We start from the raw sequence: 27,194 nt of genomic DNA on the forward strand, positions 1-27,194 counted from the left end.
TTAAATTCTGGTTTAAAGCTAACCATGCTTAGAATTAATTTTAGTACAGATGTGACAATGATGAAAAGAGAAGGTGGAGTGAGTTAAAGTAGAAGAGAAAAGGAGTTAGGAGTCTATGGGACACTCTCTTCTCCTGTAGTAAGCTGCTGAAGGAATTCTACTTCAAGTTCCTGCACTAAGAATCATAATATGACTGTCAGCAAACTACTGCTATGTATCTGACAGTGTGCACATATTCACACTGGAGAATCCTGCTTCTCTGAAAGCTGGGAAACTATCTGCTGTCCTTACATATGTTATAGGGTCTAGCGGCTTATAATAGGAGTCATTGCACTTTTCCACTAGTAACTACAGGTGTTCTTACATATTACAATGAAGCAGGATGGAAAAGAAGAAGTACAAATTAGTTTTACTTGTGCTTCCAGAGAAATGTACAGAAAACAATTTACAGGAGTAAGATGTGAAAACTGATTTTACATTTCACTTCATTCTATGAATTCCTTTTCACATGTTAAACCAGAAGAGTGCTAAAAGGAACGAAAACGTACCCCACACCACATTTTGTTGGATGGTACAAAGTAGTTGCCAAATGAAGGCGTGGGGGAAGGGGATCCTAACAGCCACTGCCATAATTATTCTAGTTAATTAAGGAAAGGGAAATGGAAAATGGTAGGATTCAGCTAGCTATCTGATGCCACCTTGTAGACACTGGAAACAGAAGGTTGCGGAGAGGAAGGAACAAAGAGCAGTCAGGTTTAGGTTTAAAATTCAAGATCCAATTTACTCGGTCTAGTTGACAGGTCTGTGCTTGGTAGGCTACAACTCTGCACAACAGATTTGGGGATATTAAAGAGTTCTGCACACCAATTTGGTACAATAGACAATTCTGGACATAGGCTGAAATTACTTCAACCTATATTTTTCTTTCATGGCTTTGGATGTAAAAACAGATTTTTCTGCACAAAGTAGTTATGAGGATGAGAAAAGAAATATATAACATTTTAAGATTGCAAAGTGATTATCAACCCGCCAAGGAGACTCGTTTTTGAATGTTCCTCCATAAAGGAAAGTGAGATAGTTAGACCAGAACTCTCTGATTCTAGGCCAGCTAGAACTCTCCTTCTCTCTGATATGCTAGTTTGCCATGTGAAGGAATTTTTCTTTTCTTTTTTGCTGGGGGTGGGGGTGGGGGTTGGATTTATATTTATTACAATATTTCTATACCACTTAATATATTAAAATCCCTCAACTGTTTACATTAAAATACAACATAACAATATAAAAGCAAATAAAAATAATTAATATTTAATAACTAGGAGGAGGGCTTTCTCCGCTGTGGCACCCTGGCTGTGGAATGAGCTCCCCAGAGAGGTCTGCCTGGTGCCTACACTGTACTCCTTTCGTCGCCAACTGAAGACTTTTTTATTCTCTCAGTATTTTAACACTTAACTTTAACTTAAATTTAAATTTTACTGTTCTAACTCTGTATTTTAATCCTATATCAATTTTTGCTGTGTGTTTTTATCCTGGTTGTGCTTTTTATACTGTATTTTGTATTTGTGTTTTTAGACTGTTGGTTGTTTTATGATGGTTTTAATTTTTGTGAACTGCCCAGAGAGCTTCGGCTATTGGGCGGTATAAAAATGTAATAAATAAATAAATAAATAAATAAAATAGTTAAGAACATTTTTAAAAGCATTGTTACCACCCATTTTTAATGTTATGATGATGCAATGACTCACTGGCTAGGAAAACAGGTATGTTTTCAAGAGGTGTTTAAAACTTGCCACCATTTCTGCCTCTTTAATCGTATGTGGGACACCATTCCGAAGTGCCACCACTGAGAAGGCCTGCTCGTGTATCACTACCAGGTGACATTCCATTGGCTGTGGAACGACCTGTAAGCACTCCACAGATGATCTTGGGGGCCGAATGGAGAAGATGGTCAGCTAGGTATCCTGGTCCCAAGTCATTTAGGGCTTTGTATGTCAGCAACCAAACCTTGAACATGGCTCGGCAGCTAATAGGCAGCCAGTGCAGTTCTTTTAACACAGTTGTAATGTGTGTGTGTTTAGGTGCTCCACTGAGCATCCTAGCTGTTGTGTTCCACACTAGCTGCAGTTTCCAAACCAGGCACAAGGGCAGTTCCATGTAGAATGCATTACAGTACTCTTGAGTTTACCATTGCATGGATCACACTGGCTAGGCTATCCCTATGCAAGAATGGACCTAGCTGGTGTACTAGCTGAAGCTGATAATGGGCACTCTGAACCACTAAGGTCACCTGTTCTTGTGTTATTTTTCTTTCTTTTTACTAAAGACACAGGGTTTTGTAAGTGGGTATAGTTTCCAAATTAGTACAATTTCAAAATTGCATAATTAACACCAACTAGTTTAGTTCTCTAATTTTTCTTCAAAAGCTCAAACAAGGTTGTCAGATCATTTCTGATTACTGCTACAGAATGATATACATGTCACAAAGACTTGCCATGCATTCAACGAGCCTACAATTATTCCTTGTTTCAAGAACCTCTGATATATCCTACAAAAATTACTCAAATCGTGCAATTCTCCTAAGAATTTTCTATACTTGTTCTAATCTATAGCCGAGTTTATGTAAAGAGTTCATTGATGATCATAGGTACTTTACAATAACCAACAGAAGCCTCCTATGTAAAAAAAAGCAGAACTCTTTCCTGCTAATAGTAAGCATACCAATAATACTCTTGAAGAGTCAAGGAGTTCTATGTTTTATTTTGTGCACTGATTCAAGCTTAACTATTCAGGAAGTACTGTGCAGAAATATTTCTTTCTTCAGAAATGCCCCAATATGCAGCCTTAAACCATGTTTCTGATACACTCTCCCCTTCACAGGAATGGACTTCCAACACTGATGCTTTGAGAAATAGTCACATAAAGCATACTCACCTCCTGCATTAGCTTTTCATTTGGTGATCCAGAACAAAGACAGACTAGATAAGTTTGTTTAAAATTGCCTTTACTGCTGATTTCTGGGTGATTAGAGCACAGTTTTGCTAGGGCAGTTGCTTGAATTAATTGCTTGGATTTCATCAAATGTTTAATGCGCATATCCAGTAGCATAGAGCCTTCAAAGTCTAAAAATTCATTCACTGAAAGACAGATAATTCAATATATTATCATTTGCCAATGCAACAGGCACAACATAAATCTACATACTTATAGAACAGTTTTCAGAGAGTCCGACTTTAAATACAAAACCATCTCTCTCTCTCTCTCTTTTTTCAAATATGATTCCCTGTAATGGGTTAACTATGGATAGTCCAATAAGCCAAATGGCCTGGATGAGACTTTTTTGTTGTTTATTCGTTCAGTTGTTTCCGACTCTTCGTGACTTCATGGACCAGCCCACGCCAGAGCTTTCTGGATGAGACTACAGTCAATCTATTTCAAAGTCAGTAATGAAAGAACAAGAGTCTCAGTTCTTCACTATCATCAACATAGTTTTATAGTTACATAACGTTACAAGCTGGCACCTTTGGACAACTGCCAGGGCCCCAGCACCCTGGGGAGGCTTACTGATGCTGACACCAATAGGCTCTCCACACAGGGCATCTAAGTCTGGGGTATGTCATTAAAGTTTCCCACAATGCTCCAGAGCAACACTATGGCAGGAGCATCGTGGAAAATTCAAACAGCAGTGCCTGCTTGGCACTGCTGATACACCCAGTAAACCTATAGGGGCCCATTAACACAACAGAAGGCAATTTGTGGAGGGCCCCCTCAAACCTGGAGATACCTCTGGATGAAACACTCAGTGAAGATCACTTCAGGAAGAAAATGTCAAGAATACATGAAATGAAATGGTTAAAACTATCCTTACAAGCTGGGCAATTATACCTTTATTCCTTTATACTTGACAAGACAGGAAATAACTTTTAACAATTATCTCAACAATTAAGTCAATTGTTGCCACATGTTGGTTACCATTTACACTAACGCTATAAAAATGTGCAAAAGACTAACAAATGAGTTTGTATACAGAGGACCTGTTTCGATATGAATAGTTCCTTGTGCATTCCCTCCTCAGCCCCCCTCTCAGCATAAGGGTATGGGAGTGACTCGTTTATTATTTCACTTCAAAGCAACAGGAGAAGAATGGAAAATAGTGCACAAACCCAAGGCCTACTCCCGAACTCTTCTCAGAGACAACTTCTGAACAGGGCTTCCTCTTTTGAACCCAAGCATTGGAATTAAGTACAATTACAACTTTTTGGGAGAAATATTTGTATTTCAACATACTTCCCCCCCACACACCATACATTACAAAGCAAAAAAAGGCTAAACAACCTCAGAAATAAACAATTCATTTTGGATGCTATCATGATAGGCTTTAGTGTGTAGATACAGGTATTGATATAATATATATATATATATATATATATATATATATATATAAAGCTAGCTCCCAAGATTCCATCAAACTGTGACTTTGATCTAAGAAACAGAACCCAGGACAGGGACTGGTTATCTCTTTAATGGCCCCAACTTAGTTTTATGAGTGGCTAATTTTGAAAAACTGTTGTGGAAAGGCATATAACCCGTCCCTTCCCTGAAATTAGGGGAAACTGCTGTTGCACTCCTGTCCTATTATAAGCTTCCCATACACATCTGGTTGGCCACTATGGGAACATAGCGCTAGAATAGGCATTTGGCCTGATCTTGCATGGCTCCTTCAATGTTGTTATGTAGCAAGTTAAGCTTCCTCCCCAAATGATGTTGCTATGTAAGTGAATGACTGTCATTCACACCTATAGAAACAAGTGCTAGATTTGGGCACTGCAGTGGGGTAAAAAACCGGCCCTGTCTTGACACTGGCTGTGTTAACCTTGACGAAGAGGCAGACCCCCAAAGGTATTTTAAGTTACAAATAAATTGACCAAATTTAAATTTCTTGCAATTTTTTCTTTGAGCAGTTGAATGTTTTAAAAATATAAGGAAAACAATAGAGCGAGGTCTTTGGGAGAATGGTAAAGTGAGAAAATGGAGAAGAATCCAGATGGTTTTATACATAAATTCATTGACAGAGAATATAAAGATAGTACAGAATATATCAACAAAGCTAAGATGCCAAAGTTATTTATTTTAAAAAATAAATTTAAAAAAGTTAAGAAAATGAATTAAAATCAATGCCACTGCAGAGTTCTCCCAGACAGTCTGGATTAAGTAGCTTTATAATATGAAAACAGATACTCCTGCAGATAAACTAATCATTCTAATTACTTTTCAGAAAACAAGGTGATGAAATGAGATGAATGGAGCAAATTCAGTATTTTTACTAAGGCAAAAAAGGGCAATCCTTATATGATTCACAGACCACTCTCATCTGAAATGAGAAATAAAAACATTATTTCCAAAGATTCTTATCAGAAGAATATAACTATTCTTTTTTCAACTAATATACTGAATAAATCAGGCTTCATCTGTTGAATGATGATAATGTGGGGCACAAGAATACTTTCTAATACAACCCCCCCAAATGTTTTATAATGTCTTTAAATATTAGAAATTAGATGCATGATTGTACATATATTAATATGACTGTTCTTTAAGTCAAATTGATATAAATTAAGACAACATATTGAACCACAGAAAAGCTTGCCTTTTGTTTGTCCTGTTACTGAATCTGTGGCATAAATGCATCTCAATAACAAAACCAAGTGGTAGCATCAACCTATGCAACACAAAACCACCATCTAAACGGCTTACTTACATTTTAAAACGTTACTTCATTAAGACTGGTGAAATTGGTGAAATTTTTTAGACTATAATGTGAAATGTAGATAGGGACGTAAAACAATTTATGATCAGGCTGCTGCCTTTTAAATATTTAACATCAATACTCTTGCATTGGCAAACTGAACAGATACAAGAGCTGGAAATTACTCTTGAAATTGTTCTTGAGGAGGAATGCAACTCTACTCTGGATTATAACCTCTGAAAAGTAAAAATGCAGTTGTGTTAATTCCACTGGAGAATGTGTCTTTATTTAGCGAAAGCTAAGATGCTCCGTGCTCAATAAATAGATCAGATAAAAATAAGTTACGCATTCTTTCAAATCCAATATAAAAAGGGGTGAAGCATTCAGACTTGATACACAGCAGATTCTGTGAGGAGAGAATATTGCACTGGGTTTTTATAAAAAGAGACAAATCTAAGGTATAGAAAATACAATATATTAAAAAATGAGTGAAAGCTGATGCAGTTTTATGAGCACTGATATCAGGAGCTCCTAGTAGACCACTGATAAGAAGATGACCCAATGTGTTAGAGATAGTCATAGTTGGCCCAATTCAAACACCACAGTAAAACAGTTATCACAAACTTGGGTTTGCAGTGATGCTCTTGATCACCAAATCATATTTTGTCACAATTGGTTCCCTGACATCTCAACTGAGCCATAGACTAGTCAATTTGCATCTTTAATTGATCACTTTGAGAGCTGATATATTAAATTAGCTTAAACTAAAAATAAAAAATAAGGAGGTATCCACAAAAGCTTTTACAATAATTTGAGAGCAATTCTGAAAGTATTTTCTTTAACATAATGTTTAGTTTAGGCGAGAACACAGGCATGCTTTATTCACAGGAAACACACCCAGGACTCTGTGAAATCTGAGCGCCAGCCCTCTTATAAGTGATGGATTCAGTATATGCACAAGTTTAATATTTTCTAACTGTGGGGTAGTTCATTGTTAAAAATAAAATGGTTAATTTGTTTAATATGCATTTTCTATGTCTAATCAAAAACATTCATAGTTTCATTCCCCCCTAAGATCCAGTGACTAATTACATTTGTTACTTTTTAGCCTTGCTCTTCCACCCACAGGCCCTAATAATCCTTTAAATCACAATGTTTACCATTTCAGGTAATTTGTTTTGCATTTACAGAGGAACATTCACTGCTGTCATTGAAATAAGATATTTAAGGACCTTGAGATTTAAAAACACACACATATATTCTATCTCATGAATAGAAACTATAAGTCACATTAATGTTATTAACATTTAAATTTTTAATGTCAAGGTTTAATTTTCTTCTGGCAATTACATGGCAGCCTCTAATTCCACAGTATACTTAACTTGTGAGCAAGGAACACCTAAGACTAATTTAAATGTTAAGGCACCATAAACTTCACTCTGCTCAGGCTTCAACAGCCTAGCATTAGAAACAATGAGATTTTCTCAAAGGCATATTTTCCAAGTCATCCCAACTTAATTGCCATTTTTATAAGAACAATCTTTAAATAATTAATTTGCCCTTAGGGGATTCTTTCCTTTCCCCCAAATTCCACCCCCTCTTTAAAATTATTTTTAACTGGATATATTATAGCTTTATTATAGATCTATTAGAGCCAGTGTGGTATAGTGGCTAAAGTGTCGGACTGGGAGTCAGGAGATCTGGGGACATAAATGCAATAATAAATAAAAATAAATAAAATTATATTCTTATATAAAGCACCTAACACCCAAGCAGTGTTTGGCAAATGGTCTTATGCAAGATTATTAGTATTTTGCTACAAGTTTGTAGTGGTTTTATGAACAGAACTAAGTGCAAGTATATCATAAAGTTATATAATTTGTATATAAATGTAGTTAACAACAGTATGGAAATTCAAGTGAACTTCATCCAGATCATTCTAACTAAGGAAACTCTTAAGCTAGTCAACATCAAGAAAGACCCTTCAGCCCTTAAAACATCAAGAAGATATTCTAGGTCAGCCTTCCATTATGTTCCCAGATCTTCATACATTAAAAAGGGTCTGCAACTAATTACTGCGAGTGTGATCTGCATGTCTAAGAGAAATATAACATCCAGTTCTTTATATGTCTCCATATCATGGTAGATAAGCACAGAAATCAATTTCCAACCACTGCTTTCCTTTTATTCAAGATACCAACGGCTGTCCTTCCGTCTCTTCAAAGCCCAGTCTTCATACTCATTTAAAGACTTTAAGAAAGATGGAAAGAAGAGCTGCCCCTGTAGTCTGACATAGCAGTGGGTAGTCTTGATAGCTCACCCTGCAGGCATGTTGCTCAGTGCTTAGCCAACTATACACATAGCTAGGTTTTGCTCTCTTTTGGCCTCAAAGGGGAAAGAAAAATCCTGATCTATGCTTGCAACCAGTTGACCCAGCTGGATACATGGGTCAGGACCTTCCTTTTCTTTCTCTCTCCCAGCACTGATGGACTACTACTCCTTTAAAACTTAGGAGACACAGAATACGGTATATATGATATTGTAACAGCTATGTAGCAGGGTGGATTTGATTTAAATCATGATTTAAATCACTACTCAGAAAGACTCAATTTAATCATGTGACTCCCCTCCCCCAATAAGTGCACTCTTCCTCGCTATATTTTACACAACTCAGAGTTACCAAAGACTCATTCTTGCTGGTATAATCTTAATATTTACAACCAGATGAAGGTTTCATTTTTAGAATAGCAACTTTTCAGATTAGTTTTACAGTTATATATATAAAAAATGATTTGGTTATACTATTAGAAACACATCATAGACAGATAATTATGAAATTATTGTGAGGTGAACTATCTCCAGTTTAATAGGTTAATCATTCATATTTGGACAACTTTTCTGCTGTACTTTACTGGAAGGAGAAAAATAATCTTACAGAAACCTCTGGAAGAGCATGACATTGTGAATGGATTAATGGCATTTACCAAAAAATGTAAACAGCCTCATGCTACATAATTAAAAACTAATCCTTATTTCAGGATGAATAACCTTTGGACTATAATGTATTTTAAATAGAAAACTATCTTTAGATAGATTTTTCCTCAAAAAGTATTTTATTAAAAAAATCCAATTTAAATTAAAAAAATCAATTTTTTTATGTTTTAAAAAAATCATTGATTTTTATCCACCCTGCTATGTAGTTTGACATCTGGATAATTGACAGGCAACAAATTACAAGATTGTACTGAACGTGAACTTTTGATCATTCATCAGTATGCAGTTACAAATACAAGGACACTTTCACAAGAAAAAACTACAGTACGGGGTAGGCAATGCTTTTGGATCCATGGACACATTTGGCAATTTGAGAAACTGACTGGGGCTCCGCCACAAAATGATTGACAAGGGAGCTGTGGCTAGTCATGAAGGACAAATAACCTACCCAAAATATTATTCAAGGTAGCGATGGTGTCTGAGCCCTAACCCACTAAACAATTCCTCTGAACCGACAGTATTCAGTGCAAATAGAAACTTACTTCACTTTTTCTTCCCCGCCCCTCTGCCAGTCAACCCATTTCCCCCTATCTTTTTCTTTCTCACTCTGGCTTACCACACACAGACATTCTCTCTCTCTTATACACACACACCATTTATTTATTTATTTATTACATTTCTATACCGCCCAATAGCCGAAGCTCTCTGGGCGGTTCACAAGGCGGTCATCACTGGGCGGTCATCCATAAGACATGCATACACACACAGTCCCCATTCATTCAGATATACAAGCTCATGACTCTCCCATGCCCCACCCCAACCTTAACTGGTTTCCAGATCTTCTCCCTCTCCTTCCTGATGACTTCCCTGACCACCCCAGAGCTGGCTTAGCACTGCCCTTCCTAGCCCTGCACTGCTCTCCCTAGCCTCCCATTGCTCTCTTGAACTAACAGGAGACCCATTTTCTCCCCCCTCCTTTTTCTTAGCAGTTGGGTGCACTGCAGAGAAAAGCATTGGCCTGCATCCACCCACCATCTTAATTTCCTAAGAATGTCTGAGCTGCATGTGTACTCGGAGACTTTCATGGGAAATGAAGACGGCAGTGGCTGGAGGCCTTCACTTTGCTTTGAAGCAATCCCAGCAGTTGGTAAGAACACTTTTTAAAAAGTGGGAGTGGTAGGTCACCTCACTGGGTGCCAAGGAAGGTTTCCATTGGCACACTGGTGCCTGTGGGCTCCAAGATGCCTACCCCCACCAGAGAAGAACAAAAGTGACTACATTATTCTTTTTCTCTGACATGAATGATCAACCAGGCTCTAAGAAATCCATTTGCCAGCGTAATTATTGCAACAGGCATTTCCTGCTCCAGCAAGTGAATGAGGTGATAATAAAGCTTTTAAGTTATATTATTGTTTGTGAGGATTAACTCAAATTCAAAAGATGTGTAGATACAGGAAACAGAGCCAATCTCTCAGTAGGAGAATAATTGTTCAGTTATCTTATCTATGGTAATCAATCAAATTCCAATTTAAAAACAAGTCCAGGACCTTTCTGAAGTCAAGTTCATTCTAACATTTCAAGCTACTAGCTTGAAGTCCAAGGAACTAAATATAAAAAATAAAGTTAGATTCAATGGTGTGTTTCCACGGATGGAACTGTTTCCATCAACGTAACTGGGACAGGGACAAGTCACCATTCATATCCCTCTAAATCTGCCCCAGAAGCAGAGTTCCAAGTGGCTTGAAGGGCTGCAGTGGGGAGGACAGGAAGAAAGTCCCCAGCAGCTAGCAAGTATCTGCTAAAGTGATACTGGATTTAACCCACAGACCAGAAATAAGAGGAAAAGCTGTATACTGCTCTCCTTTTCTTTGATGGAATTCCTACTTAAGACTAACAGTTAAAATAATAACATTTTGCAAGACAGTTTGCATTTTTAATTACAAGTTAAATCTTCTATTGCCTGAAAAAAGAACCTTTGTTAAACAAATGCATTTTACAAGTTGAATCTTTGCACGTTTACTCAGAACTAAACATCATTGCATTAAATGGCCCTGGTTCGTTGTGGGTTGTTCAACTCATGATGAGGCACTACACCCATGGGTGCTAAACTGCATATCCAACCTCCCACTTTGGGTTATGCCACGCCAACCAGTGAGCATGGTTATATGAGGGTTAAACAACTCTCACATAACCCTAAAACAAACCATGGTTGTTTAATCCTTGCATAACACACGCTCATCAGGTTCACACAACATGACAACTCCTGAATGGGTGTTGCATATTCAAAATGGCAGCTATACATGCCCCACACATGCTGCAGCCTCACTGTGGGTCAAATAACTCACGGTAGGCTGTTGTGTTTTGGGAAAAGCTTTAATGAATAGGGCTTACCCTCAGATAAGTATGCATGAGATTACAGTTTGAGAATCAAAGTATGCAACTGAAAACTGCTGGAAGTTAGGCAGTGTATTAATATGCCACTGGGGGTTGAACACCCGGAAGAACCAATTCTGGAGGACCCTCATCTTCAAGCATAGGGACTACCACATTAGTAGCTGCCATCAGTCCCAATTGGATGTGTACCACATGGGTAACCTTCTGAATGCAAAGCATGTCAATGCATGGTCCTGAGGAATGCTCGGACCACCATAGTATCCCAAACTACCCTAATAAATGAGATTCTCTGTGTTGGTTTCAAGTGGTATTTCTCTCTGTTGAGGTAGAGCCTGAGGTCTTGCAGAAGTGACACACCAGGGAGATAACCCGCATGGTCCCCTTCTTCATGGACACCACCAGCAGTCAGTCATCGATGTAGGGGTACACCACTACCCCTTGGACTTTGGAGGTGAGCTCCCACCACAGCCATGCACAGCCAAGACCCCCGGTGTGTTGGCAAGCAGCACATGAAGTGCAATACATGAAATTAGCAGGCATCATGCTCAATGGCGAATTCAAGGAAGTGCTGGTATATCCCATTAATGGCAATATGGAAATACATGTTTTTCAGATCTAGAATGCGAGCCCATAAGAGATTAGAAACTGTCATGAAGCTGATGTGCTCTATGGCACCCTTCACTAGTAGGGTCTGTACTTTGATCCGTAACACTGGTGATGGGGCTAATCAAACTCAACCCTGTAACTCTTTTGTATGATGGAAAGGACCCGGGAGTCCAATATGATATGCGTTCAAGATGAAATGGCAGAAATGGAGCCAGGCAAATTCTAAAGATGGGACAGAAAAAAGGACAAAGAAGGAAGTGGGGTTAGTAAGAGAGCATTTGCTATTGTTGTCTTGCTTCCTGCAGGGATTGCAGAACTTGGATGATGGATACTGCCACTTCCATAATGAGGCTGGCAAAAGGATTGACTAGACAGGGACTGTGATTACTGATAGAACGATTGGCAAAATCACCTACACTGTTTGTAGAAAGTGTTTTGTTATCCCAATCTCATATCCTGAGCAGTATTTTTCACTTTCTGCACAGAGTCCATTGCTTTATCTGTTTTTTATAGTTACAGACCCTCCCTACCAAAGGAAAGACCCTTGATGCGAGACCCAGCCTCCTGAGATAGACTGTTGGAATGAGCCAAGCATGTCACCTTAAGGTCACAGATCTGACGATCACCTTGGCATCACAGTCAGTCTGATGCCTAGCCATGTTTATCTGCTGGTGGAATTGCTGCATGGCCTCACTTCAGAAAACCTTTGCCAATTCCGTCTTGTCCTTGGGGAGATACTCAAAGACAGCTCCCACAAGAACGGCTGATAATACAACATTGCTGCTTGATAACTCTTAAGCCTAGTACCGCTGAGGAGTAAATCCAGTGGTCCATGAGTTCCAGGCATCTGCCCTCCTTATCCATGGGGGAAGAATGAGCTTTTTGTGACTTCCCTTGAGGAGCCTCCACTATAATAGAGTTAGGAAGTGTGTGTATAAACAGAAAACCAGTGTCTTTCTCTGGCACCCTATACATGTTCTCCAGTCTTTTTGACGATGGAGCCATAAAGGTCGGAGTCTTCAAGTTTTGCTAGATGGTTTGTAGCAAGGTTAGTAGAAATGGGATCACAAAAAGAACTGATGCTTCAGCATGAACGCAGGGTCTTTCACCTTTGCAACTGGTTGCTTTGCTTCTAGGCCAAAGGGCTGTGCCATATAGAGTACCTGCCCCAGAAGCAGAACCACGTCCGAAGAGAAAGCCAGGTCTTGATTGCCCACTGCTGGATCTAGCAATGGACAGTGCCAGAGAAGAATAGGATGCTGAGGTCTGATTGATAATTGTCTGTCCCAGATTGCAGAGACATCCCTGGAAGCAGCCTGGGAAGTACATCAATAGATTGTGGAACTGATGAGGGGGTCTGAGTAGTGGCTAAGCACAAACTTGGGAGCAGTGTGGGGAGCAGCTGAATGGATGACACCATAATCTGTATCTGCTGTGGTGGAAGCATGGGAAATGGAACAGACATTATTGCCCATGGAAGCAATGTCGGCCCATAGGTGATCACGGAGATCATGAACACAAAGAAACAAATAAAATGTTAAACAGTAGTATTAGGATGAAAAACAAGATAGAAAGACAAGGTAGAAGAATATCTGAGCAATTGTAATACAAGCAGAGAACAATGAGAGACGTCCCCTATGAGGCTGCCCCAATGGTGTTTGAAAGAGATTAAGGGTATAGGCAGGAACCTGCTAGGGGCATGTGAACTAAGATGGTGGGGGAGGATTCCCACCAAAAATTCCTCAGCTAAAGAATATTTCTGAACTGGGCTCTGTGCAGGCGCAGAACACATATGTGTGATGCACAGAGTCCATGAAGAAGAACCCTGAGCAAGATCCCTACCAACAAATAACTTGGTGAACTGACACACACTGGATTTGTAGAAGTGAGTGCTTCCTTCACTACCCCATGATGCCAACAAGATCCTACAGTAAAGAAGCTCTGGATGAGCTGCCTTGCTTTTATGAGGTTCCCCGGTGTGATTTTAGGGGAAGGTCAGAGACATCCTGATCTATTCCTCTTTGAATGCTCATGTTCAATAGCATCTCAGTTCATAAGCCTTTACATGCAGCTGCAGCCTCATGACCATTGTGCGAGGATCTCTGCAAGCTCACCTGAGAAACTGATGACTGGCTGGGTTGGGATATGGGGATAAAACTGAAGTATAGCCCCTTCAAAACTTTTGAGAAACACTACCATAAAAAGAGCACTCTTTGAAATATATATTATTACAAAGATTGCAAAAATCGATTATTTTCAGCTCTTAACAGCATGAACTTACCCTTATCCTGATCCACTGATTCTTGGGAAAGAATACTGCAAAGAACTGGATTCTTCCATGTCCCGTTCTCTTGGGCAAGAAGAGATAAAAAATGTAGCTGGCAGCTGCCATTTTGCATCAACTTTGTATGTGCCATCTGGGAAAAATTACAAATATTATAGAAAAAATATGGAGATGGTTTTTGACAAATATGTTAAGATCTTTATTTCTAAAACTCCCAATGCTAAGACAGCACTTAGCTATGCAAATGGGGATGCAGAAGAGCATACTACTTTTTTAGACCCGAGACAATTTAAAATAAAACAGTGTATAATCTGGCATTGAGAATTATTTAGGGACAATGAGAGGTTATGGGGGACAGTCACTGAAGTACTATAGAAACTGGCAGTTTGACATTCAATAAATATTTAAAAAGCTTGTTGGGTTTACTTGTTTTATTATTTTAATAATGTTCTGAGGTTTCAGTACCTTTGTTGTTTTCTTAAATTTAAACAGTGTAAGGGAAGTACTTGCAATTGACCAGGTTCACATGTAATAGCTAACTATAGGCTAAACAACCCACAGTTAACTATGACTGCATCGGAGTGGGTGCGCTGTCTCCCGCACACCCACCCCTTCTGCTTTCTTTCTGGATCACCAACCAAGCCAGAAACACTTGTTCTCTGAGTTGATGAGGGTTGTTTAGCACAGTTAGCCATGATGTGCAAAGTGGGCCACTGTTTTTAAATTTGTACAAATATTCTAATAAAAAAATCACATATTATAACATTTAAATCACATTAAGTGTGATTTAATTTCCCCCTCAAATATTTTAGGATAAATATTTGCAGTGTACTGGGGGGGGGGGAACTATCACAGCATACTTTCTGGTTTACTAAACACACACACACACCTAAATTAGATCACATTCTAGGACACCTGAAACTTTTCCAATGCAAATAACCCTAATTTGCATGTGAAAAATTTTCAGAACATTTTCCAATTCAAAATTTTCCAGAATACCTATACTACTGCCTAGGATCAGCTATGACTCCAAATGTGTAGGATAACTACAAAACAAAGACACCCACCTGGATAAAGGACTGAAACTCTTTCCATTTATTTTCAGGCAGTTCAGGAGGCAGGGACAGCAAAAGTTCAACATAGCTTCTGAAAAAGCAAACAGGTTGCAAAGTTAAAAGAAATGTAAGGTCTCATTTACTGTTCAGAAAAAACATCCACCACTATTCTTAATATAAGAGATATCAAGTAGCTTGAAAACAAAAATCAAACGTACATAAAGCTAATAAAAAAATATACTCACAGGGCTAAGCGTTCAAGCACAAAGGCTACATTTTCACACTCAGAGGTGAGGTAAGGTCGTGCTTTAACATAACTGTGGATAGCTTCTGTGTATACCTCCAGCAAAGGCATGGGATCCTCAGATGGCTTCCACTTTTCTGCATATTCAAGAAGTGTCTGTTTAGAAAATACAAATATGAGTTACCAAAGTAAACCAAGACCAGATTCCTGCTCCCCCCCACCAATTTAAATCATAAATATGAGATGCAGCACATCCATCATTATTTTCTCGGCACAACACATCTACATTCTTAGAACCTGTTATGGGAACAAGATTTTTCCCTCCAAAGTCTTAGCAAAGAGTGTAAACATCTTAGGATGGAACATTTAGGTGCTCTGAATCCTGACCTATAATCTCAATATTAAGTGCTCTGCATCCTGACCCATAATCACCAGACCTAACAACCCCAAGGTTTACATGTTGTTGGGAGACTACACAGCCCAATTGCTGTGCAACAGTAATCAATTCTACTGTGACAGCTCCCACAAAACAACCACACACATGTGGTGTCCTCTTCCATGGCTGATAGCTGTTGCAATTGCTTCAATCAGCCAGAAGTATCTCTAGTTGTTACATATTGACTAGGCTGTGTGATTTCTTGATCTCCAACTATGTCTATGGTTCTAGGTGTTGAAATGCAGTTGCATATTCAAAAAGCACAACACAGAATTTTGAGAGGATGTACTGAATTTTCTGTTCTATAAAATATCATATTTTTGTGTAGCAAAAATATATAACGAAAACTGTTTCAAAACGGTCACGCATTAGCACTTAATTGTTCGGAAAACAAAAAATATATGCAGTGAAGGGGAAGAAAAGTGCTGGATATGCCAACATATAAGACAGGTTTTTAAAAAATGTAGCAGGAGCATGTGAAAGCAGTAAAATATTTGAGAATGCTGTTGCAGATAATTAAACTTTGTAGCTTGATTTGGTAAATCCTAGATTTTGTTAAAGGGCTAGTATCTGTGGATAAACAAGTACAACTTTCATATTTATTTAAAACATTTGTTGGCCAACTTTCAGGGCAGAAGATCTCACAAGCTGGCTTACAACAACGAAATACATAGAACAGTTAAAATATTAAAAGCAATAAAAACAAACACAATAAAATAGCAACTAAAAACAATAAAACCAGTAAGAACAATAATGGCAATCGCAGTAATAACAGTACTCATCATGAGAAGACCATGGTAAAATAAAATGTTATTAAGGCCTTCTTAGAAACCTGGTGCATGGCAGACTTCTGATGGGAGTTTGTTCTAAAGGTGTGCAGCCATTGCAGAAAAGGCCCTCTCCAGCATTATCACCTACCTAATTGCTCTCATGGATGGGCAAATGACAAGGGCCTCTCTTTCTGATCTTAAAGTGTGGGAAGGCTGATATGGGCGAAGACGGTTCTTCAAGTAACTTGGTCTCAAACTGTTTAGAGCTTTAGAGATCAAAACCAGCACTTTGAATTGGGCTCAGAAACACACTGGTAATCGTTGCAGCTGGCACAGAATAAGCATTATGTGGTCAAATCGCCTCACCCCCACCCCCAATACTCGGGCGACCGCATTCTGCACCAGCTGAAGTTTCTGAACATCTTCAAAGGCAGCCCCACGTACAGCACATTACAATAGTCCACTCTTATTCTTATAATTGCCAAAACTCAGAATGCAAAATCTTGGAACAACAGGGGGTGGAGGGAAGAATCAGCTTTAAGAAAATTATAAGAGCAAGTGGAAATGTTCAAATTGATGGCACATTTGAGAAACCCACAAAACATAAACCAATTTTGAGAAGTTGAGATTCAGCGATAAAGTAATTGGTTTAAGTCCAATGTTGCACTAGTGGAAATCTGCTAGTGTGACTAAACCTTTTCCCTCTCTCCTATGCCCTGCAGCCCTCTGCGCTGCTCAGAAATCTGCTCCATCCTTCCCAGCACTCTTCTCCCAATTCCGCTGAAAAGAACATAAGAAGTGTCATGTGGATCAGACTAAGGGTCCATCTACTCCAGCAGTCTGTTCACACAGTAGCCAACCAGTTGTCAACCAGAGAACCACAAGCAGGACATGGTGCAACAGAACCCTCCCACCCATGTTCCCCAGCAACTAGTGTATATAGGCTTACTGTGCTGAATGAAATTGCTGTAGTCACTGAAACCACATAACTGGATTGAACCCTTTGACAGATAAGTTAGATTTTGATAATGAGAATGAAATGGTGGTGTTACAAATCACAATACAGGTGATTTGTAGTATGACAGGGACCATAGTTCAGTGGTAGAGCATAAGCAATGCATGCCAAAGATCCGAGGTTCAATCCCCATTATCTCTAGGTAGGGCTGGAAAAAATCCTGCCTGAAACTCTGGAGAGCAGCTGACAAGTCAGTTGGTCACTTTGCACAACACAACAACATGGTCTGCTGTAGGATTAAGCAGAGGTTGTTCAGGTCCCAGCTTATTTAGGATAGGAATTTGTTGTTAGCAGAACTGGCCAAACAAAGCAGTAGAGAAAGAAATTCAGGGGAGGAGAACCCTTTTCAGCCCAATGGTTGAAATGCCACCCAAGAAACTTCCCAGGTATGCAAGCAGAAGCCATAGTGGCATGTCTAGTGTGCTTGGCAGGGGAAAGATTTTCCCTGCTCACCACTGGAAAAAGGAAACTTGGTAGTTTGTTTGGGGAGATGTTTTCTCGAGGCTGAAGTTATAAATAAGATCATACCCACTTCCTGAGATCCCCATAAGGCAAGAACAGAATGGTTCTTTAATTTAGTGTCACAACTAGAGGAATTTCCTCTGGATCCTTACAGAATTAACGCAGGGCCAATACAAACATTATTTTAAAGACATAACTTGGTCTCAAACTATATCTTATTTATTTATTTTTTTACTCTGAAATAGGAGCAGGGGTCCAATCTGAATAGGAACCTTGGCATGGGGGTAGGGGGCTTTAACCCTTTCCCCTACCCTGCCGTACTCCCAATCCGGATCAGGCCCCTGCTTCTACTTTAGAGCAAAAATGAAAAGCGACACAGATGATAGCTAAGTCTTTGAAGTAATGTCTGATTTGGCCATCATGGAAGGGGGGAAAGGAAAATAGCAATATGAACAATCCCTCCTTCTGGGGAGTTTCTCTATTTCATGACAAGTTCAGTATCGAAGAGGAAAAGGGTGTTTAAATGTACTTTATAATTGTACAGTCATAATTATTTTCTTTTTTTGTATGTAATTTAGTTTCTACTAGCCACTGGAAGACATACGAAGTAGTGTAGAGCACAGAAATGCTTTTTTAGAGAAAGGGATAGGTTCATGGTATTCATTTATTAAACTAAACATTTCTATGGGTGAACTCCACAGCCCACTCAGTGAGATACAAATGCAACAGATAAATAAACATTATGTCATTGCATGTCCCTATCCCTCTTTAGCTTCTGAGATTTTCCAGGCTTCCCTGTCCATATGCTAAAGCTTATCTCTGCATAAGCTAAATATCTGTCCTTCTCTTTTACAAAGCTAAGGTCTGAAAATGTGAAAGATTTGTGTAGTGCAATCATATATACTGAAAAGGAAGTTCCACCGAGTTCAATGGAACTTGCTCCCAAGCAAGGGTGCGTAAAGAAACCTTAGACAGATAAATTGTGGACCAGCAGTAACGATTTAACTGTGGACAGGGAGAATCCACAGTACATCCTATTAATACTGTGCCATGAATAAGTGGCTTTTAAAAAATAAAATTCAAAATATGGTATTGTTTATTTATTTATTTATTTATTACATTTCTATACCGCCCAATAGCCGGAGCTCTCTGGGCGGTTCACAAAAATTAAAACCATTCAAAGTATAAAACAACAATATAAAACCATAATATAAAATACAATATAAAAGCTCAACCAGATAAAAACAGCAGCAATGCAAAATTACAAATTTAAAACCATGTTATTTAAAATTTATAGATTGTTAAAATGTTGGGAGAATAAAAAGGTCTTCACCTGGCGTCTAAAAGCATATAATGTAGGTGCCAAGCGAACCTCCTTAGGGAGCTCATTCCACAGCTGGGGTGCCACAGCAGAGAAGGCCCTCCTCCTGGTAGCCGCCTGCCTCACTTCCTTTGGCAGGGGCTCACGTAGAAGGACCCCTGAAGATGACCTTAGGGTCCGGGCAGGTACATATGGGAGGAGGCGTTCCTTCAGATAACCTGGCCCCAAGCCGTTTAGGGCTTTAAATGTTAATACCAGCACTTTGAATCGGGCCCGGACCTGGACTGGCAGCCAATGAAGCTGGAAAAGGACTGGCGTAATGTGGTCTCGTCGGCCAGTCCCTGTTAGTAAGCGTGCTGCCCTGTTTTGCACCAGTTGAAGTTTCCGGACCGTTTTCAAAGGCAGCCCCACGTATAACGCATTGCAGTAATCCAAACGAGAGGTTATCAGAGCATGGATAACTGTAGCTAAGCTATCTCTGTCCAGATAAGGGCATACAGAATGTATGTTCATACAGAATGTATCATGTAACCCACAAAATCAGAAAATTTTAAAAAACTTATTGGATAGCGGGAAAGCCAAGAGATAGGCAAATAAATCAGAAAGGATTATCCAATGAAGCACCATTGCTATCAATTAGTGATCTGCCGATGAAGCACACTGAAATGGAAATCTTAATTACTAGTTGATATCCAGCTTCTCCCCAATGCATTGCAATCTCCCTCCAAAAATCTGCTCCAGCAGGTCCCCCAATATTAATGAGCAGATTTTGAGAGTATACAGGGGGTTGCAAAGGGAAAATAAATCACCCTCTTCCTGTTTCTCTGATAGAAGCTGTTGCACTGGCATGAAGTGTTAGTTGGATACCACCCTAGATTTCTGTGACCTTTTGTTTTTGTTTTTTGCAAAACATCTATGGTTTATCATAAAGCACAACATGAAGTCAATTTGGACCTATATGAATTCTGGGTAAGTTTTGTTACATGCATAATTGGCAGAATCATGTAGTTTTATAGAATAAACTTTATGAAAGCTTTTACAGATAGCATGGAAGAGTATCATGGAAGTGAGTCTTAATTAGAAAAACGATGGTAGCTAAGGAACAACCCAATCCACTGCCAGGCATTCAGAGTGAGTAGTCACTCACTTGTGCCCCAAGGATTTTGAGTACATTTTACTTGCCCTGAGACTGCAAGCAAGAGGATACACCGACCAGAGGATAAGGCTGCACCACTTCCATCAAAACAAGAAAATCAGAAAGGACAATCCATAAATATATGCTAGAAATGTAGTGACAGCTTCAATCCCGGGAATCATTTTCTCATTGTAGTGAAGGGCTGAGGGGCAGGAAAGTTGGATGCAGATATGTGTTTGCCATGCACCTTGGCAAACATAGCAGTGACTTGAGAAGCCACGAGATGAAATGAAATCCTTCTCTCAGCCACTATACCAGGGATGAAGAACTTCCAGCTTGTGGGTCAAATCCAGCCCACCAGGTTGGCCCATCCAGCCTGCAGGTCCTCAGGCAAAGCTCCTTCCTCTCCCTGTAGTTCCATGAGAACTAGTGGGGAGGGGAATCCCTGTCATGCACTGCTCCCCCTCCCCAAAAAACAAGTATTGCATACTTTTCAATTTCCCCCAACTCTTCCATTTTTCCCAAGGGGAGGGGGGAAAGGTAAAAATTATCATTTCCGGAAATTATACATCACTACCAACATCTCTGGTATTGAGACAACAATATGTGCTGGAGCCTCTGTGGCACCTAATAAGTTTGGAACATCAGTTTTTGTTGAATGAGATGTACCCTCAGGTCAAGAGGGGTCCTTTTGATCGATGAGTGTGCTATGGACAACTGCTTGGGTTGACAGAGGCATTTCAACTCCCTATTCCACTCCCCACAGAGGTATGATACAACCATCTTAAACCTATCCAACCCTGCCCCGCCCCCCATATAAACAGGAGAAACTGCCTATCAGTTGTGTTTAATAAGCCAAATTCCTCTTGTAACGCATGAAAGGATTTGAATTCATCCAACTTATCTGAAGTCATAACCTGGCAAGATAAGGTCTCTCCACCTATTTTCAAATCAGTGTTGTGCCATAACGTTAGGCTGGCATGTGCATACAGATCAGCTTTGACTCCAATAAAGTACAACCAGAATAAATCCTAGCAGCAATGCAAAGATTTTAAATACGGATTTAAAACAGCAGAGCTAAAAGACTAGAATACTACAGAATTTTGTATATGGATGGGTTATAAATTGAATTACTAATACTAGTAATAATAAATGTTTGAAAAATAAAAAGGTCTTCACCTGGCACTGAGAGGAGTACAATGTAGGCGCCAGGTGAAGCTTTTTAGGGAGCTCATTCTACAACTGGCGTGCCACAGCAGAAAAGGACCTCTTCCTTGAAGCCACTCACCTCACTTCCTTTAGCAGGGGTTCCTGGAGAAGGACCCCTGAAAATGATCTTAGGGTCTGGGCAGGTATATATGGGAGGAGACAATCCTTCAGATAACCTGACCCCAAACCATTTAGGACTTTAAATATTAATACCAGCACTTTGAATCAGGCTCAGACATGGACTGGGAGCCAGTGCAGCTGGAAAAGTACTGGCATAATACGAACTCATTGGCTAGTCCCTGATAACAATCTCACTGCCCTGTTTTGGACCAACTGACGTTTCCAGACCATTTTCAAAGGCAGACCCATGTATAATGCATTGCAGTAATCCAGACAAGACGTTATCAGAGCATTGATAAGATAGACTATCTCTAAACAGATAAGGGCGTAGTTGGCATATCAGCCTAAACTGATAAAAGGTGCTCCGTGCCACCGTCCACTTGTGCCTCAAGTGACAGTTCTGGGTCCAAGAGCAACGCAAAAGTACAAACCTGTGCCTGTAGGAGGGTGTAACCCCTCCAGAACAGGTTGAACATCACCTAGCTGGGCAGATGAACCACCCACTAACAGTACCTCTGTCTTGTCTGGATTGAGTATCAATTTATTGTCCCTCATCTAGTCCATTATTCTGACCAGGCACTGATTCATAACATCCACTGCCTCACCTGGATTTGATGAAAAAGAGAGGTAGAGCTGGGTGTCATCCACATATTGATGACACATCAGCCCACATCTCCGGATAACCTCCCCAGTGGTTTCATGTAGATGTTGAACAGCACAGGGGATAAAATAGAGCCCTGTGGTATCCTATAGAATAACTGACAAGGCACAGAGCAATAATCCCCCAGCACCACCTTCTGAAATCAGCCATCCAACCCCTGCAGAACCACTGCAGCACAGAGCCTCCAACTCCCAACCTAGACAACCTATCCAGAAGGATACCATGGTTGATGGTATCAAAAGTCACTGAGAGGTTAAAAAGAATCAACAGGGCCGCACTCCCCTGTCCCTCTCGTGGCAAAAGTCATCCCACAGGGTGACCAAGGCAGTTTGAATTCCAAAACCAGGCCTGAAGCCCGATTCAAATAGATCTAGATAATCCAGATCACTGCCTCATCTACACCAAGCAGGATATTCCACTATGAAAGCAGTATGAAAGTGGTATATAAAGGCAGGAGCCACACTACTGCTTTATAGTGGTATTGAAGTGTGCTGACAACTGTTGGGGCCCATCGACACATACCATATCCAGCTTTCATACCACTATATCCTGCATGGCATGGTGGATAAAAATCAATAATTTTTTTAAAAAATCAGTTTTAAAAAAATTTAAATTGGATTTTTTAAAATTTAAATTGGATTTTTTTAATAAAATGCTTTTTGAAGAAAAATCTACCTAAAGATAGTTTTCTATTTAAGTTATTCATCATGAAATAAGGATTAGTTTTTAATTATGTAGCGTGAGGCTGTTTAAATTTTTTGGTAAATGAATTCCATTAATCCATTTAAAATATCATGGTCTTCCAGAGGTTTCCGTAAGATTATTTTTCTCCTTCCAATAAAGTACAGCAGAAAAGTTGTCCAACTATGGATGATTAACCTATTAAACTGGAGATAGTACATTTCAGTTCAGCCCAAGCAGGAATCATGGGTCTGGTTGCATGTTGCCACTATCCGTTCAACTTCTTATCCTCCATTGGATTTCCCATATCTCACATGTTTTCAAATTAATAGTTTAAACTAGAATACTCAATCATAATAATGACTTAATAAGCAAATTATTTCTTGCAATACAACTTTACAAATTTCTACTGTGCATATTCTCAAGCATCATTTTAAAGAAATGATATAGGAGGAAATAAATTAAGCACCCAATTCTCTCAACATAAAAATGTGCAACTTTTAAAATTAATTCCAATTTGTTCTGACTGCCCTTACTTTTGATATCTAATCTCCATTTCAATTTAGGTAACATTTCTATTCTATTTATTGCTATGTAAAGGTACCGTTCTACACATGGCATCTTATTTAGCTTTACTTTTTCTAAACAAATAAATAATCAGAGTAGGGTGTGTTCAGAAAACCAGGATTAAACTTCCATTAAAAAATCCTCATCAACACTGCTTTTCAATAAATTGAAGCTACTTTTCTACATACAAATCCCCTGAACAAACAACAAGGCAAGATGCATCTCACCCTTGTACACTGGGCCAAGAGTTGCATATACTGTTATGGTAACAGAAAAATTACAAGAGTTGGTGTTGTTCTTCTAGCGGTTACACAGGCACTAGAGCCACTAGTGTAAGCAAACCCTAGCCAAATGAAGCAGTAATAATGTGGCGCAAATGGAATGTGAAGTATTGGATTTGCCACTCACAGAAGCCTGGAACAATTGTCTGACCCAGGGCCTATCTCCTAGGAGGTAACACAAATGTATGAAATGCATTCATTCTGGCTTCCTGCTATATTTTCAGACATGATTCAAGATGTTGCTTATGATCTAAAAAGCCCTAGAATGGCTAGGCTCATCTTTTATTGGGATTTTCTGCAATTACAGGTGGGATTACACAAGTGCATCATACCCTTGTCTGGCACCAATCTTGTCAAAATCTCCTCACTGAGACCATCCCTTCTTGTGTGAAATGAATTAGTCTTCATTTAGTTCACTGTATTATGGTTTATAGTGGCTAGGAACCTGAGTTTGCTCCCAACGGTGAGAATGTCCTCTGAATGAAGTTTTACTCATGGACACTCCTGCCAACTGAAGGGAATGGGTGGAGAAAAGGCAAAGTTTATCTATTGCCCTTCCCAATGCAACTGCCTGTGCCTCAGAAAATCTGCTTCAAAGGACTGGTGGATCCTGGATCTTGGTCCCATCAATAAACAGAAGGGCTCTTTCCATTCGCAGCTGTCTAGTTAGGATCCAAGCCATTATCTGTTATATTTAAGTCAACTTGAACAAAAGATTTTTAGAAAGGTCACTGACAAATTAAAAAAGGCCATGGCTAGTTTACATAAATATGGCCTTGTACTGGTTTTAAGAATACATGAGATTAATCCCTCAAAGCCTTTTGATGGAGCTACAGATATGTGCTACCACTCTTAACTCAAAAGCAGGAGTGTCAATGTGTCTCCCTACCCCACCCTCTCTCTCACACACACACACAAAGTTTTCAAATCTCAGTCAATACAATGCATGACCAAGAACAATGTCACATAAGAAAAAGATTGAGTTTATATTACTGCCACGATTAATCTTGATCTGTGAATCCTACATCCTAGAAAATTAGCAGTGGACCATCCCATGCATATCTCCCCCAACAGGAATCTCCTGTAGTAGCGTTGTTTGATTTTTTTCAGGTGGGGGATGTTCCTTGCTACTTCTACTACTTACTTTGAACCAACAGAGAGCCCCCTGATCCATGGTTTTGTGCTTAAACATCAGGATTTCTCACGAACTATGTAAAAAAGTCCTAATTTGAATTAATTGTTGTTTGCATCTGTGCACATGCAATACAATCCCATGGTTTATGATGGGAAAGAAAAGTTGAGGTTATGAGAAATTACTTTGTAGAAGTAAGGAGATAATGAGAAGAAGCATACAACCCTCAAGCTGACTCCCAATTTGCAAAGAGTCAGTGCTGTGTCTACATTGATTCCAAGATAAATAAATGTGGCTTTGAAACAATTCCTATTATTCTAAGGCCTAACAAAACAACAACAAAACAGATCTTGACCTAGTAAGAGTAACAAAAAGTGAAACCGTCACTGAAATCCTATTCACACTGAGGCTTAATTCTGAGTAAGCTTTCTTAGAAACAGAAACCTGCCTTATACATTGGTCCATCTAGCTCAGAACTGCCGATACTTGAGGCAGTTTTATGATCATATGAAGGGGTCTTTTGCTCATACACATAGCCCATTCAAACCAGAAAGTTTCTAATTAACCAGTTTCCCAGATCACAGTCTGAACTGGGAAACTATAGCTACCAGCTTCAGAACAAGTCAAGCTACTAAACAACATTTTGAAATTCATTTAATAACCTGGCTTGTTCTGAAGCTGGTTACCATAATTTTCCTTTTGCCCAAACCAGGAAACTATGGTTAGAGGCTTCCGGGTTTGTTTGCTTACACCACCAAAGGTGGAGCAAAGGAGCTGCATGTACAGGCAAAACACTCCTTCATAACTGTTTATCAAGCTGAGAATAACTGCCTGAACACAGCCATTGACTGACAGTGGCTCTCAAGAAGTCTTTCCTAGCCCTCCCTGGAAATGCCAAGGATTAAGCTTAGGGCATTCAAAACATGTGCTCTACTACTGAGCTATAGCCCTTCATCATATTCACTTTCAGATACAATAAATTACACAGTTTGGCATCTATCAATGAAAATTTTGTACCAGGCTCTAGTTCTTAAAACCTGTAACCATACATGTGCTTGAAAGGAATTTCTTCTTAGTGAAAACATTCCAGTACTTGTACTTCTTTTGGTTATTCTATCATAATTAATCAAATCCTTTCAGTCTTCACACACCAGTGGAACCAACCAAGCATAATGCCCAATATATATTGCAGCAATAATCAACATACTGATTTTAAAAACCCATAGGACTCCTCCAGAACAAATGTTTGCAATTGAAATCTCCATATTAGAACAAAAAAACAAACAAAACACACACACCAAAGAATCAATACATTATTTCTTTTGACAAAGTCATACCGATCTCACGTCTAAATTTTAATTCAAATATACACTGTGAACTAAATAGATTTCAAAAATTAGTTTTTACTACCAATGAAATAACTGCTGCTAGGCAATGTAAGATACAAAATATACACTACTGCTTCAAATTCTCTTTTAAAAGGTTATAAATAACATTTATATCAACATGAGTAGCTGAAATAAGAGATATGTCCTGGATGAAAATTACTATTCATTTCCATTTCCTGGATTAAAGAACTCACACTATAATATTTTATCAATCTAAAATATAGTGTTTAACACTTTGAAATCATGCTGTTCAACTGTTTTTATCCACCTTCTGCTGCAAAGCAACAAGAGTCACTAACTTTTACTATTTCTCACTTTTTTGTAGGTCCTCAGTCCTGAAGTGGAACTGCAAAACGGGATTAGAAATCAACACTTGATCACATTCTACCATTTTTACAGTGCGGAGAATAATTATTTTGGGCTTACGCAAATACCTGGTGAGTTGATAGCTATGAAAAGTTGAATCATCATCTGTTCAGTTTCATGTTTGCGCCAATTTCCATTATAAAGATCTGGGAACACTGTCCAGCTGAATAATTTTTGACATTAGTTGAAATGATTTAATATGATGATGAAACTACCTTCATGAATTAAAGTGACTATAAACCACAATGTTTATATGAATAGTCAATGAAATAAGACTGTAATCTTGAAAGGTAGCTAAGAAATGCATGAAATAATAAAGATGCTTTAAAAAGA

The 27,194-nt window shown here is 39.1% G+C and overlaps 1 protein-coding gene across 1 annotated transcript in view; it reads right to left on the reverse strand.

Annotated features, from left to right (window-relative positions):
• The window catches only part of ZNF292 (zinc finger protein 292), a 42,278-nt gene that overhangs the window by 13,828 nt on the left and 1,256 nt on the right, over positions 1-27,194 (reverse strand). The window contains exons 2-5 of the mRNA XM_063124902.1: positions 15,319-15,473; positions 15,086-15,164; positions 14,016-14,151; positions 2,929-3,131 (exon numbers count right to left, since the gene is read on the reverse strand). Coding sequence (XP_062980972.1) covers positions 2,929-3,131; positions 14,016-14,151; positions 15,086-15,164; positions 15,319-15,473 — 573 coding nt within the window. The remainder of the gene's footprint in view (positions 1-2,928; positions 3,132-14,015; positions 14,152-15,085; positions 15,165-15,318; positions 15,474-27,194) is intronic.

This window comes from Elgaria multicarinata, chromosome 4 (genome assembly GCF_023053635.1).
Source record: "Elgaria multicarinata webbii isolate HBS135686 ecotype San Diego chromosome 4, rElgMul1.1.pri, whole genome shotgun sequence".
In the NCBI taxonomy this organism is placed as follows: Eukaryota; Metazoa; Chordata; class Lepidosauria; order Squamata; family Anguidae; genus Elgaria; species Elgaria multicarinata.